The 14,802-nt window shown below is 37.5% G+C and overlaps 1 protein-coding gene across 1 annotated transcript in view; it reads right to left on the reverse strand.

Moving 5' to 3' along the window:
* RALGPS1 (Ral GEF with PH domain and SH3 binding motif 1) overlaps positions 1-14,802 on the reverse strand; it is a 129,308-nt gene that overhangs the window by 12,234 nt on the left and 102,272 nt on the right. Inside the window, exons 13-14 of the mRNA XM_009334264.1 lie at positions 12,789-12,856; positions 1-31 (exon numbers count right to left, since the gene is read on the reverse strand). The exon at positions 1-31 is cut by the window's left edge and continues 114 nt beyond it. Coding sequence (XP_009332539.1) covers positions 1-31; positions 12,789-12,856 — 99 coding nt within the window. The remainder of the gene's footprint in view (positions 32-12,788; positions 12,857-14,802) is intronic.

Genomic DNA, 14,802 nt, shown 5'->3' on the forward strand with positions numbered 1-14,802 from the left:
AATTTCACAATTGCTGACATGTCAGATGGACCTAAAAGACAGAGATCATTTAACATTGAACTGATGCAAAACCCAGAAATTACATGGGCTGGTGTGTTTAGCCACTGATTAAAATGAATTGTTACAGATAACCAGAAGGCACTATTTCTGAAGAACTGTTTCTTGTGCATTAGGGTTACACCATCCATTTCTGTTATGAATTCATCTCTATATTCTTGAACTGTCTGGAAGTAATTTTTAAAACAGCTTTGCACATACTTTTAACAATGAACTCCTACAAAAAGTCTTGGCACCCTTACAACAGCTGGATGTGCCAAAGTGTAATATGCAGAGCCATAAAGTCAGTTTGTACTTCGGGTGTGAGCAGAAATGCTCACACATGTTTTGAATTTTGTTCACAACTCCATGTTGTGAATAAACTGTAAACAATCTGCTCATACTGACTCACAGCCTGAGTATGTAAGAGAAAGCAGAGGCTTTTCATGTATCTAATGGCCAGACAGATGCATTACTTCTCAATCATCTATGAGCTCTAGAGATGCCTCACTGAAATTATTCTTCCTCTCATTTTACAGATTTTATGAGGCCTCACAGAAAACATGGACAGGCTGTTCTTGTTCCAGTTCCTTGATGCTGTTTGCAAAAGGCTGGCAGTGAACTTTGCAATACAGTGGAGAACAACATGGCCTATCATCATCCTCAGTGAATGCAAGGCTATTCTTGGCTTCACAATAAACAGTTGAGATTTCACTTTTAAACATTTAGTTGTGGCATTGGTGCTTGTAACAGAAGTGGAAATAGTGGTCATGAAAGTGGCCATCTGCCCCATATCTATTTCCAGACTTGGTACAGCTCAGGTAGCAGTGAAACAGACTTCCCCCTACATTACAGGAACCACTTCTTGAAGGCTCCAGTGACCTTAGCTTAATCAGCTTCTGGCCTCTAACCTAAAACCACCCGTTAAGAGGTTGACAGAGACAGAAACTTTGTGATGTGATAATCCACATACAACTATCATCAGAATCCTTACAAAAGCATTTGGCCTCAAATTAGTGATAAACAGAAATAGAAAAAAAAAAACCATAAAAACCCCCAACATTCCAGGGCACAGTTTAACAACAGGATGTGAAGGTACAGTCGTAACAGAAATGGTTCTGAGAGGGTGGTTGGTCACCGGAACAGGCTCCCCAGGGAAATGGTCACGCACCAAGCCTGTCAGAGTACAAGGAGAATCTGGACAACGCTCTTGGTAATATAATTTAGTTTTAGGCAGTCCTGTGAGGAGCAGGGAGTTGGACTCGATGATCCTTATAGGTCCCTTCCAACTTGAGATATTCTATGATTTTTATCTGTTATATAGGCTACTCCATCTCTCCCCAGGCACCGAAGTTATTCATCAGTTTCCTCTGCCTTAAACTGAGGATTCAAGAGACACAAGAAGAAACAGGAGAACCAGTAATGAATTTGTCCTAGTAAGAGGCAAAAAATAATACAAATAGATACAAGATGCTTTACTGTCCATAGCCAATCTGCAATATAGACATATCAAGTTGTATGAAACATAGGAATTAATTCCAAATTGCTTTTATTTCCCCATAGCCTAGACTCAGGAATTTCCTATGAACTGGGTCATTACTATGAAGAATTGCAAAGGTTTTTCCCTAGCAGTAAGGGGAAAAAAATCTCATTCACACAGTGTTCTGCACATTTGAGCAAACCGTTCATAGTGCTGTTTAATTAATAATGAAAGGAGTCTCAAGACAAGCAGAAAGAAGAAACTGCTTCTAGCAATAGAGAGAGGGGAAACAAGTTCATTAGAGGAACCTTCAGTAATATAATTCATCAGATCATCAATTTAGTGGGAGAACAAAAAGAGAAAACAGCTTGTAATCCTGTTTTCTACCTTATTCCTATATACCATCTTATATAGGACAGAATATTTGCCTGCCTGTCTTTGCTACCATCGCACAACTGAGAATTTGTGAAACGTGACAGCAGTAGCATGAGTCACTGGCATATGTGGCTTCAGAGAAGGTCTTATGTTTAAAGGCCACATGCAGTTTTAAAAAAATGCACTTTTAATCATTACTTGATCCAGAGATTCAACCAGAACCATACGCCTGTGAGGTCAGAAGAGGGCTGAGTACAATGTTCTGCTGCATTTTCAATTAAAATTTTGTTGCATTTGGGCTGTAAGACGGCATTGGAAGCTTTTTCCGTAAAGACAGTAGGGTTTATCTTCCTCTTCTGCCGTGGAGCCTAAGCACAAGTTAGAATATAAAAAGTATGAATCTGAGCACAATTAGGTGGTGACTAGTTTAGTGTAAAAACTGTTTGAATTCGTATTTCACCATTAGGTCTGAAAATCTGATCTGTTGCATTACTAGCAAGAACATATATTTCACTGAAGTTTTTACCATAAGTTTTCATTATGAATTCTTAAAATTTACGCAGAGACAAACCGAATGCATTCAGAAGCTTCAGAAATGACTAAAAGTGTTTTTATTTGAAAACCTCCAGCCCTTCTGATGAACTAGGTTCACAAAAAGGAGTTCTCTCTACATGCTTTGTTTGTAGTGCCTTTCCATCAGACATTTTTCAACTTGTGAACAGTAAAATACTTAGGACTACTGAGGTGTTTACTACCTGCTAAGAAGCTTAAAATATATTGTAACTGAGACCCAGTATGAAGATAGTGGCAGCTGAAAGAGAATTTTCCTGAAAATTATGAGCATGTATCAGCAAGAGTTTAGTCTGAAACTCAGCATAAACTTCAGCGTTAACGTGGCCACTTTGAGGTTACCATCACACCTTGCAATGCATTAAGTCACTACTTGTCTCTTAATTTGGCTGCAGGATTGGTTCAGTTTTCTGTTGCTTCCCGTTGTGTCATCCAGCTCTTTCTCTCTGGTGCCAGTTCTAAATCTTGATTTACATTAAGTTCTTTTAAGCGGATGACATTACAGTTCACTGAGAGCTACTGAAGCATTATGTTTAACAAACTGTTGAAACTACAGCCTGTGAAAGAGTAGCAATCTCAAGGCACAGCCCTAAATGAGTAACAGTATGGTGCAGTGCTTTTTCACACAGACACTATGCCACATGTCAGAATAACTGTTAAAATTTTCTAATACATAAGAGTTTAAACCTTTAAGTTTCTCACTGTGGAGAGTCACAGAGCTGAAAGCAATAAGACTGTTCGATTAATTCAATTCTAAGACAATGTTCATTGAAACAAAGCATGGAGACTGCACCAAAACTACTTTATCTAGAAAAAGAACAACAAAATACCAAATCTTGTGCTGACATAATCAAGCCATTACAAAACGAGTCAGCTGGATTTGACTCCAGGTATTTTAAAGTATTTATAGGTTCAAATGTTATCACTATCAAAACCTACAAAAAATAAGAGATGTTGTCTACTGACAAAAATAGTTCTTCGAGAGTTTTCACTCTACACTGCCTTTTTTTGGAAATTAGACTCCCATTTAGGAAGTGTGGAGTGAAATTTGCACTAATATGAATACAACACAAAAATATTTAAAGATTGATCATTATAACTTGATTTTAGCAAGAGCTTTTATTACCTGGACAGCTTCAGAACAGAAAAAGTTTGTTAAAAAAACCCTGAAACAAATTACATAATGTGTCTAAAAGGACTGCATATTTCAGATTGAAAATAAGATTATAGAATCAGACTTCAGTTCAGGTTAAAATACTGCCTGACTACGGTGAGATGTGTCAAGGGTGACAGAATTTGTGGAAATAGGTATAGGAGCCTTACAACTTAAGCCAACAGTTCCAGCCTGGCTTCCTTGCTATTATACATGGCAATCACAATTGCTTTCATCAGTCCTGTGAAAGGAGGTAATGGACTTACTCTAATTCCTAGTCAGGTGTCTTTAGTGAAGATCCTGATGACAGAAAACAGAATGCTTTGTGGGCTAAGATGAAGACAGAAATATCAGTCATGCTGATATTACTCTGTCTGGAGTGGCCATTTTCTATGTAGTTCTGCTTCTTCCTCATCTCCAAGGCAAGAGAAGGAAATATATACAGTTTGGCTCTGTTAACCCTGTGCTAAGGTAAAAAGAATCTGAGCTTAAAAACCTATACAAAGTCTTTGCATCTGCTCTGCTGTCAAATGTCCATGAAGAAGAACTGTGAAGTTCAGAGTTCTTGTTAGACCGGACCTGTGCTGCAGGGTATGCTCAGTTCAGCAAGAAGTCTGGGGTGCAGACGGTGTCAGCATGAGTTATGGGGCACAGGGGAGATGACCTCATTTCTGTAAAGGGGTAAGAGACAAGAGAGTCTGTGCCAAGAAGGATGCCAAAGAGGGTAAGTGGTGAGATACTGATGAAAACTGCACAGACCAAGGGATCTTTATGGACATACCAGACTGCTGAGCAATTAGCTGGGGAAGCTATGCCCGATACTGCTGATAACAAAATTCCAATATTTAAATTCATTTGAGATTGAGTTATTTTGCCCCTTTTTTTCCAATAAGTGAAGTCATCTGCTACTGCTAACTCCCCTCTTTACTCTCCTGGCTCCACTCCTAGTGCATACTGTTACCATGATTGCTATTCTGTTATTTTGCCTTTCATGGAGACAAAGCACTCTTAGTAGGATTTTCCAGTCAGCTGGCATGAACAAGGGTTAGTTTGGTTTTCATTATTTCTCAGCATCATTTTCAAGACTATGCTGACATGCACAAAAATAATGTATAAAAATACTAAAACATTATTAAAAATTTGTTTGCGTTAGGGAACGTGAGACAACTTCATCAGAGTGAGCTGAGTGCTGTTCAGAGATCTGTGGCAAGAACATTTGGAAAAGTTTACGCATATCCCAAAGGATCTCACTGTTTTTTCCTTTGCATAATTTTTCCATGAATAATCCTTCAAATGTTATAAATGAATGTTACTTTTGCAATCCTTCAGTAGAACATGTGAACATTTACAGTCTCCAGAGCTTTTAAAAAAAGCAACAGGGTGAAGGAGTTACAGTTCACAATTTTTCTCCACTAAAAATCTATCAATAAACCAATACTAGGCATCCAAACAGAAAACTGAAAATGAGTTGCATATTATATGCTGAAAAACAGAGTGATTTTTCAGGAAGGTAAAACAGTCTCAACTATTTACTATTTTTTGGTGAGCAGCTAAGAAATAAAACTGATACTTACCAGCTCTGTTTCTAAAACTTAATAAAGACATTCCAAGCCACAGACTCTCTAGTTAAATCTTCACTGTAAATTTTTACTGTTCTGTTGCCATTGTAACCAAAGTCAGTGGGTGATAAAACTTTCAAATAGAAAGACCTACTTACAAAACACACAATAAAGAACTTAAGAAGAATTTTGTGCACAGAATCAAGAATGACACAAAAAAATTAAATCTAGAATGATGGCTATTGTAAAAGCATAGTTTTAATTTTCAGAGTATTGCTTTACAATTCAACTAAAGCCTATTAATGTATACAACATGCAAGAAACATGTATGTTATGGCTGCTTCTCAGACAAGAGCAAACTAAGAACAAGAATCAGTCTTTGGCTGCACTTCTCCGTGCTCCCCCAAGCCCGCTAAAAGCAGCAGGGAATAAACACTGACATGTGTGTCAATCTTTTGTAATGTCTATCAATAACAACAATTATGAAAAAGAACTTTCAATCACATGAGCATATTAACGTAAACTTTTTCTTCCCATAAATTTAAGTATAACACTGAATCATGCTGGGTTGTTATCTCAGGATACTAATGTCCCTTAATGGGCAAGTACAGCTTAGGCAGGCACAGTTCTGTTCACCCCGTCTCCACTGCTGTTATGAAAAACCTGCGTGCATGTGTGAGAAAGTAGTTCAATCTTCTTGGACCATTCAATTCTGGCTTACTTTTTTTGCTATAATTGCCAGAAAGGGACCAATTAAGTGATGTGGACACAGAGGGGAGTTTGTTGATGTTAATATATGAAGTGTCAAAATGTACAAAATGGACCCTAGAGGAGTTTGCCCAGTAGTACTCAAATCCAGCATCTCCAAGAGTAAGACTGCAGAAATATGTTAATAATGTAGTGAAAGATGAAATTACAGTACAGGCAAGATCACAAGTTTAATATAGTTAGCAAGGACAACAGCAACAGCAAACTATACAAGTGCACCAGAAACCTGGGGCACTTTTCTCTGTGCCACTCTATCAAGTTCAAGTACAACTGACCATATTTCTGATGTACTTCTGACTGCACAGTAAGCACACTTGAGTCTATTTCCTTCAAATGCTTCCTCAACAGAAGTGATACTTTCAATTTCAGGTGTTACTTTTATGGAATCACTAATTGTCAGCATTTGTGTTACTTATACTGCAGCAGTGGAATGTGCAAAACCCCGACTTACACTTCGGCAAAAATGTTGAATTTCTTGCAGCTGGATCTGTAGGGTAGTGCGTGAGCTTGGATGACATCCATATTGGCAGTGAAGACATACCCATTGTGAGAGCATAGCTGCAGGGAAACTCTGAAGTTTGGGTTCAACAAAATACATTAACCAATCCTTCAAAAAAATAACTTTTTGGAGAAATTATTTCAGGTGACTGCTCAGGAGAAAAAAAACCAAAACCAAAGCAGAGCAGAAAAGCCCCTTGTCCTCTGGCTGTTTTATATGTTCTTAACATTCCTAGGGCGTAGTAGCTTGGTAGTTAAAATAAGCAGCAGTAAACTAGGACATTAGAGAGACTTGTTTGGTAAGGAAGTCACAGAAGGTAATAGAAAGTGATAAAGTTAAAAACTGAGCATGATCATTCTCTCCCTGATAACTTTATTTTTGATTTGGCAGAACATTCTTCTACAATTTTCATGAAGCTTTGGTCTGTTAAGAAAAAAAACACAGCACACCAATTCTGGCTGGATTTAGTGGTTGATAACAACATGCGAATCTCACACATTTGTCTGACACTAATTTCTTTCACAAAAAATAGGGAAAGTATCACAGAGGAAGAGGTTGGAAATGAGTATAAGTTTGAAACTAAAGAGCAAAGTTTTCTGGATGGTCTGTGAACTTTTGTAAAGAAAACTTAGTTCTTCCATTTCTACCTTAAGTACAGCGTAAGAAAAGCAGACAGTATGCACATGAAGCAATAACCAAGCACTTGCAGGAGGATTAGACAATCCTCGTTTCCACAGAATGACTGGCTGCTAAAGCACTTAGCACAAACTATTTATTAGTTGCCAGAGCAACCAGTAAAACAAATGGCAAAACTAAATGTCAAACTCAGTGTTTACACGGAAAATGATGGTGTGGTTTTTTTTTATTCTAAAGTGCTGGGACTGCTGTACAGACATCACTAGTGTAGTATACCTACTTTCAGAGGGTTACAAATGTGCAAACATCCCAGTCTTTCTTCCTTCTGTTTCTGCATTTTCTACATTTTTAACTCCAATATTTCACATACTTTACATCTGATAAAACTACTGATTCTAATTAATTAAATTAAATATTAAAAGTTCTTTAGCAGCTCTCAAAGCTGAATGGACTCAGCACAATGGGCTGAATTTTACCCCAATAACAAAAAAAGAGAATACACCTGTTTCAGATTAATTATTCCAGATTCCTGGCAGGTTGGTAACATAAAACCTCTGGTCTACTTATTCTCCTCTCAAGAATTATACCAAGACCTACTTGGGGGAAAAAAAAAAAAAGGAGGGGGTGAGGGTCCATCGCTGACTATTGTGTAACAAAAACCCCAAAGTAAGGGCTGCCCATGGCTGAGGCCTGGCTGTTTCTAAGAAAGACTTCTAAATGCTACCTTTAATGAAGGGGTTCGTTAAAAATCACAGAATCATGAAGACCAGTCTTTGAGTCACTTAGTATTAGATATGATTTTCTGGACAGGGCAATTATTTTAACATTATTTTATCCTTTTACGTTGTTTTCCAAGACAGGATAAACATGGTATATTTCGGAGAACGAGTAACCATTTTCTATAATCTGATTAGCACTGCACCCTGAACTTTTCAAAATAACATTAAGATGATAAAGAACATACATAAAGTTTTCTATACTATGCTACACTTCAGTTGCTTAGAAGGCTAACTTATTTACCATATATTACATTAAATCTTTTCTTTCGTTCTGGGAAAACGTATTGAGTTATACCTTCCAAAACAATCTAACAGCTGTACCATAAATGCTGGGCATCTCCTAGCCAACACTGCAGGAACACAGATGTCTTTTACAGCTAATTCAACTGGAAACTGTGAACAGTTAGCATACTATAAGCTCTCCAGCTACATTCTCTCTCTCTCTCAAACCATAGCAAGGCAGAATGAGCAGACTTAAGCTGCTGCCAAGGAAGTTGTGTGAATCACACAGTTCCTGAAAACATACAATTAAACTGTTTAAAGCTCCTTTTTGAATGCTACTTGCAAGAGACAAGAATCTCTGCAGCATTATGGAAGGTATGAAATCTTCCTGTGAAAGCACTATTCACAATTATATATGCATTTGGTAATTAAATGAGACCATCTTAGCCACTAATATACAAAACATAGCTTGTTGTGAGACATTCACTTTAATCAGATGTCTGCCTCCTGTTTGAATTTACTGGAAAACCAGTTGGCAACCAAAGTGGAAAATGGACACATGGTTTTCTCCAGTACTTTGCAAACAGAAATACTGAAGGATTTAACTGTTTTTATTGAGCCTCACACTCATAAAGATACTTTAAGGGGAAAAAGAGAAACCCACAATGTCCCTGGCTAGAGTAAACTGTTAATCTTCTTTTGAAAGAGACAAAACTGAAGTTGGGTAGAAGATAAAGTCACAATGCTGAGAAAGAAAATCCATTTCCATCATCAACACAACTATACTTTAGGACATGAAGAAGACACTATTCCCTGCACTTAAGTCCATTGTAGACTTTGGAATTATTACCACGATATTGAGCTTTTTCTCTGTATTTGGAAACACATGGCAACCTATAAGAAGGCAGTATGTCACATGCAGAACTCAACTAGACTTATTGCTATTAGTAACGTATTAACTTTTTGACTATCAGGAGAACTGAACTGATGACTGCCCTTATGGGCCAAGAACCTTTATTTTACCTTAAAATCACTATATTCAGACTCCTATGCCTTAAACTGTTGACTGGAACATTAAACTACTGCCTAAACTATCTTGAGATCATCTCTTATCATTATAGCTTGCTGATTGCAAAGGATTTACTCCTGGCACACAGTGGCTGAAGTGGAAATAATCTCAAACTATAATTTCAATCCAAGTAACGTTGACTGGAATACCTTCCAGTCAACTGCTATTTTTAATTCTCCATGGTCGAATATCTCATTACTGATATTTCGGTATTTTAGCTTGGAATTATTCAAGACTAACATATGGCTGTATTTCTATTTATTAACGTTGTGAAATAAACAATAAATTATTGCCTTCATGCTTAGTTAATTTCAATTTGAATTCATGCTAGCTTACTTAACTAACCTTCTCCGGGAATTAATTTGTTTTTTCAATAAAGTACACTGGATTCCCTTTAGCAGCATTTTTGCAGCCACATAGGTGCAGGTCACTGAAAAATTCATGTGGGTATTACAAAATGCTGGTGGCATTCATTGTCTAACTGGCAGTAAGTGAGAACTCTCTAGCTGAGCAAGAAATACAGCAGTCCACAAGTGTGTCAAGCTTTCGAAGGAAATACTAACCAAAGAATGGAGCAATAGGAATGACTCAAGGCTTGGTTTCTAGTCATCTTATTAATTCTCACTCTGAATAAAGCAACCTTACAGAGCATATTGGGGCATTGCAGATTCAGAGAGGAAAGTTCACACTCTCCTAATACGGCCAGGTACCATACGATCACATATTCAATTGAGTAGGTACTACTGAACATTGTCCCGATCAATATGTGAGGACTCCAGCTGAGCTCACTGTAGTATAAAGTCATTACTCGCCTGGCTCAGGAGAGTTCGAAGTTCTTGTTTCCAACTTTGGAACTGTATTTTTAATTGCCTTCCATTACAGCTCTAATAAAGTCTAAGCCCTCAATTAAGAATTACAGAGTATTGGTGATGATCATATACTATGCTGCTACGACCACAGTTAGAACTTCCACAATCATCCTCATGAAATGTTAACATCAAAACCCTAGTGTAAAGCATTTAAATGTGAGTAATACAAAGCAAAAGCCAGAAAACAAAAAAGTTCACTTGTATGTCTGCTTTACATATGTAAGATATAATCATATGAGAGGCAATGACTTAATTTTAAGTTTCAAGTATGAAAAAGCAAATCCTCACAAAAGCAAAATAAAATATTACACGATGTGGTGGGCTGACATTGGCTGGCTGCCAGGTGCCCACCAAGCTGCTCTATCACTCCCCCTCCTCCACAGGACTGGGTGGGAGAAAATAAGATTAAAAAAACCTCATGGGTTGAGATAAAGGCAGTTTAATAAAGAAAAGCAAAGGCTGCGGGCAGAAGCAAAGGAAAACAAAAAAGAATTTACCCTCTACTTCCCATCAGCAGGTGATGTCCAGCCACTGCCTGGGAAGAAGGGCCTCAGCACTCGCAGTGGTTGCTTTGGAAGACAAATGCCTTAATAACGAATGCCCCCCCTCCTCCCTTCTCTTAGCTTTTATTGCTGAGCACGTCATATGGTACGGGATATCTCTTTTGTCAGCTTGGGTCAGCTGTCCTGGCTATGTCCCCTCCCAACCTCTTGCCCACCCCCAGCCTACTGGCCTTTTTTGGGGGGGTGGGTTTGGAGAGACAGCCTTGATGCTGCAAGCACTGCTCAGCAGTAGCCAAAACACTGGTGCCTTATCAACACCCTTCTAGCTACAAATACAAAGCACAGCACTATGAAGGCTGCTATGGGAAAAGTTAACTCCATCCCAGCCAGACCCAATACATGTCTGTACAAAGACAGTGTTAATTAAGAACTCCTTTTGAACTTACCTAGTTAAAAAAAATTTTCCTCCTGTGAACTACTTCCTTATATTTTACACAGCAATTAATAATACTGAGCATTGAGGGGGGAGGGGGAGAGCGCCTTCCTGAAGAAATGTTTTCTTCCAAATTATTATTTCTATAGATTTTATTCCTTTTTCCTTAGCACTGTATGGACTGAAGACCAGGTCGAATGTTTATTTGACTCTGGGAATAGCATTCACGATCCTGAGACAACTGTTCCCTATAAATGACTGGCCATTTGACACTTAGAAAGGGTTTCACAGCAGCCAACATGAAGACCTGAGAGGTGGAGGAAAAACACCCGTATTTATTTTTCTCCTTTCATATTTAGCATCTTCCTTTTTCTTTCTCTCTTTCATTCACTTGCTTCTCTCCCGGTGAGAAGAAAAGTCATTTTGAATGCCAAATGAAATTGCTTGTCAGATGAGGTCTGGCCCCCTTGGGTTTTTTACATTCACACATGGTTTAACATAGGAAGACAGAAAATTGGCCATTCAGGTTAAGAGATTAAAATAGAACAGCTTTTGCGATAATGGCTCCTATAGTAGTAAGTACATTTCACATAGTCTGATGTTCATTTAGTCTGTTCATAGAAATAAACTGTGTTGGTACAGCAGATTTGTTTTGGTCAACTTATGGATGGTACTGTAGTTTTTTAGGTGTTTCTAAAAGCTATTACAAATCTTTTGTCCTCCCACTTTACACAAGGAAATGGTCTCAAATTTATGTGTTAGTTCACACAGAAACCTGAAAGGAGAATTTCTGATGTTGTTCACTGCATTGATTTGTTTGTACTGAAAGAGTGCTCTTCCTTCTTCACTTATTAAATAATGAAAATGCAAGCATTTGTAAAAAATCACACAATCTAATTTCTGTTCCAATGCTAACAAACACCCTGTGTTATCCCTCGAACTGCAATTGTTTATATACAAGTCAGCAATCTTTATTGATGACTCATGCTACTGATAATACCTCTGAATTACCAGGTCTGGCTTCTGGATGAAAAAGCTCACAGCAATACTACTGGGAATCATGGTCCCTGAGTAGATTCTGATACGGTAACAAGGTTAGTGGATGACTTGGTATTGATACTGACAACCTTGGCAATTTGCACTGGTCAATTCCAGGGATTAATTTTAGCTGTACTGTGCTGTAGCTAGGTTTTTAATCTCAGCAGAGGAAAGTTCAATAGATTTTATGCTACCTATTAAAAATGTGAAACCTACTAATAAATCATCTTAAAAACACTCCTCTCTGCCATCCAGGTAAACCTGTTCTCCAGAAAGGCAAATAACAGTACATCCCTCCTCTACAATCTCTGCAAATTAAGTCTTCTGAAATCAGATTGTTTTCATTCATTTAAGATCAATGGATTTGTTTTGCCTAGTCAAAAGAATGCTAGTATGTGTGAAATCAATCCTGGTATGTGGGATATAATTTGTTACTGTAAGAACCTCCGAGGGTGAATATCATAAAGGAAGAAAATTATTTAAAACAAAGGACAGTGCTAACCCAAGTACACCTGGCTATGTAGAAATTTGCAATAAACGTCAGATCTTTTACAACTGTCAGAGTAGTGGTGTTCTGGACCAAGGATGTTCTGAAACTGGGCATATGCATGGGAAGGGATCAATTCTCTGTGACAGCCCTTACGAGGTAATTCTGTAATTGCAACAAAAGCCCATATCTTAAACTGATTAATTCCTCCAAAACCCCTCTGATATAAAATGGGTTTTCCCATATATTTCAGTGGAGGATTTCTGTAATAAAATTATTTCCTTACTCAAATTTTCAAATGAAGTTTTATACCTGCAAGATCTTCTTTGGAGGAAACCAGTCGAGGAGAGCTGTTACCTGGCTCAATTCTTAATGATAATCTGGAAAAACAAGTTTTTAGAGAAATTAACAAAAAAAAATTCTCAATAAAAGTTGAAAGAAACTGAAGTAAGTAATTATTTTGGCAGTGGTAAGCAGGAATTTTACTTTGTTGGAAGTGTAGTTATTTATTTTGTTATGTAACAAAACAGTAGTTTTTTTAAAGTAAACCACTACCTGTTAGATCCAAGAAAGAAACTGTGAGGAAAGTCTATGAAAACAGAAATGGAAATTGATATTTTATACTCCCTATCAGTGTAAAAATGTAAGTTCATATAGTCTTTCACCTGAAAAAAAACCCTCCAAAAGTTAGTAAATTTAGATACAAACCTAATAGCAAACATTTTATTCCCTCTGTGCATGAAAAGTGAATTTATTCTGTTACCATGTGGAAATGTGCACTCAGCTATTTAGAATTATTAGTTACTATGACTTACAGAAAAGGAGCATAAGTGGGTAAAGTGAACAACACTTAATAGTAAAAGAAGATAATTAGAAGAAAGTTATGATATTATATGCCCCTCTGCCTCACTCCATGTGTTTTATGATGCACTCACTGTTGCCTTATCTCAGCACTCCAACACATGTCTTGATCTTCCAGTGCACATGACTTCTGCCACCTCTCAAGTTTATGCACTCTTAACTTGACATTCATGGGTCCTTTGTTCCGTACCAGTTTGACAAAAAAGTATGGAGGACTACAATGTTAAGTAAATTTTAATGGAATAGGCGTAAACCCAAAGGAAATAACTGCTGTCATTGCACAGCATTAAACACACAAAGAAGTTGTGAAGGTTTCAAGCTACAGACTGCAGTACTCTGCTGTACACAAACACCAGTGTAAGTCTTTTTAACTTTAGATAAAAACATGCAAAGCGGCTGGGAGTGGAGGAACCTATGACAGCATTTCAAAATATTACGTATGACTTAACTATCACTTTCCTTACTACCTTGTCTTTCACGTACACAGAGTTTTATGGGGAATACCTTCCAGTCCATTCTCCACAGTATTCAAACATTGTCAACTATGTTTTAGTGTGAAGTTAGTTAACAAACCTATGGTCTCTTTTCATGTTTTAGAATTTCTATTCTTCTGATAGTACTAGATTCTTTTAACTATCCAAAGTAATGTATTTCAAATAGGTAATGAATCATTCCTTTCCAGACTATCTTTTCTTTCTGTCAACATGATTTCTGTGACCAGGAAGTGGCAACATGCCTCTCCTAGAAGCCAACAATGAGAAAGTTATGATAATATAACTCAGTGCACAATTCAAATGTTAATCATATGGGAATTCCTTTCAGTATGCAAAATGGCAAAAAAACGTAATGAAGTCTTTCCCTGTAAATAGGGCCCTACTGTGTGAATTTATTTTCCATGCCTGTAGAAATGTTCCAGTTGCATCCCTTGCACAGTAGTTACTCCTTTGTTCATTTTTAAGGCTGATCTGTTCCTTACTATATTAGAGGTTTATCGTTCCCATGCTATGAGCTTGATTTTTGCACAGAAAGCTTTTCAAAAAAAATTTTTGGTTTTAAGAATCTTCCTGCAGAACTGTGCTATTTACAAATATTGAGAAATGTGGGTATTAAGCTCATTATACCGGGTTAGCTCATATTTGACGAACCAGAGCCCTTATGCAAAACAACACTCATGTCAACTTGTTTCACAAAACAGTTGTTCTCCGAACAGAAGCAGACAACCCTTCTCCTGCTAACCCGTCACTGTTCCACAATTGCTAATTTCTTTCTTCTATTTCTGTCTGTAGAAGGGAGCTGTTACCTATCCTTCCCCACATGTGGTAACTGCATGTTTTAGTTTCTGCCAGCTTTGAGGAACTCATCTCCGATGCTCTTTCCTTATCCTGTTATGAAATAAATTACTCAGTTTTATTAGTCCCCTGTGGCAACAGCCACAATTTATTTGGTCACTGTGGAAACATTTGTC

This window comes from Pygoscelis adeliae, unplaced genomic scaffold (genome assembly GCF_000699105.1).
Source record: "Pygoscelis adeliae isolate BGI_AS28 unplaced genomic scaffold, ASM69910v1 Scaffold150, whole genome shotgun sequence".
In the NCBI taxonomy this organism is placed as follows: domain Eukaryota; kingdom Metazoa; phylum Chordata; class Aves; order Sphenisciformes; family Spheniscidae; genus Pygoscelis; species Pygoscelis adeliae.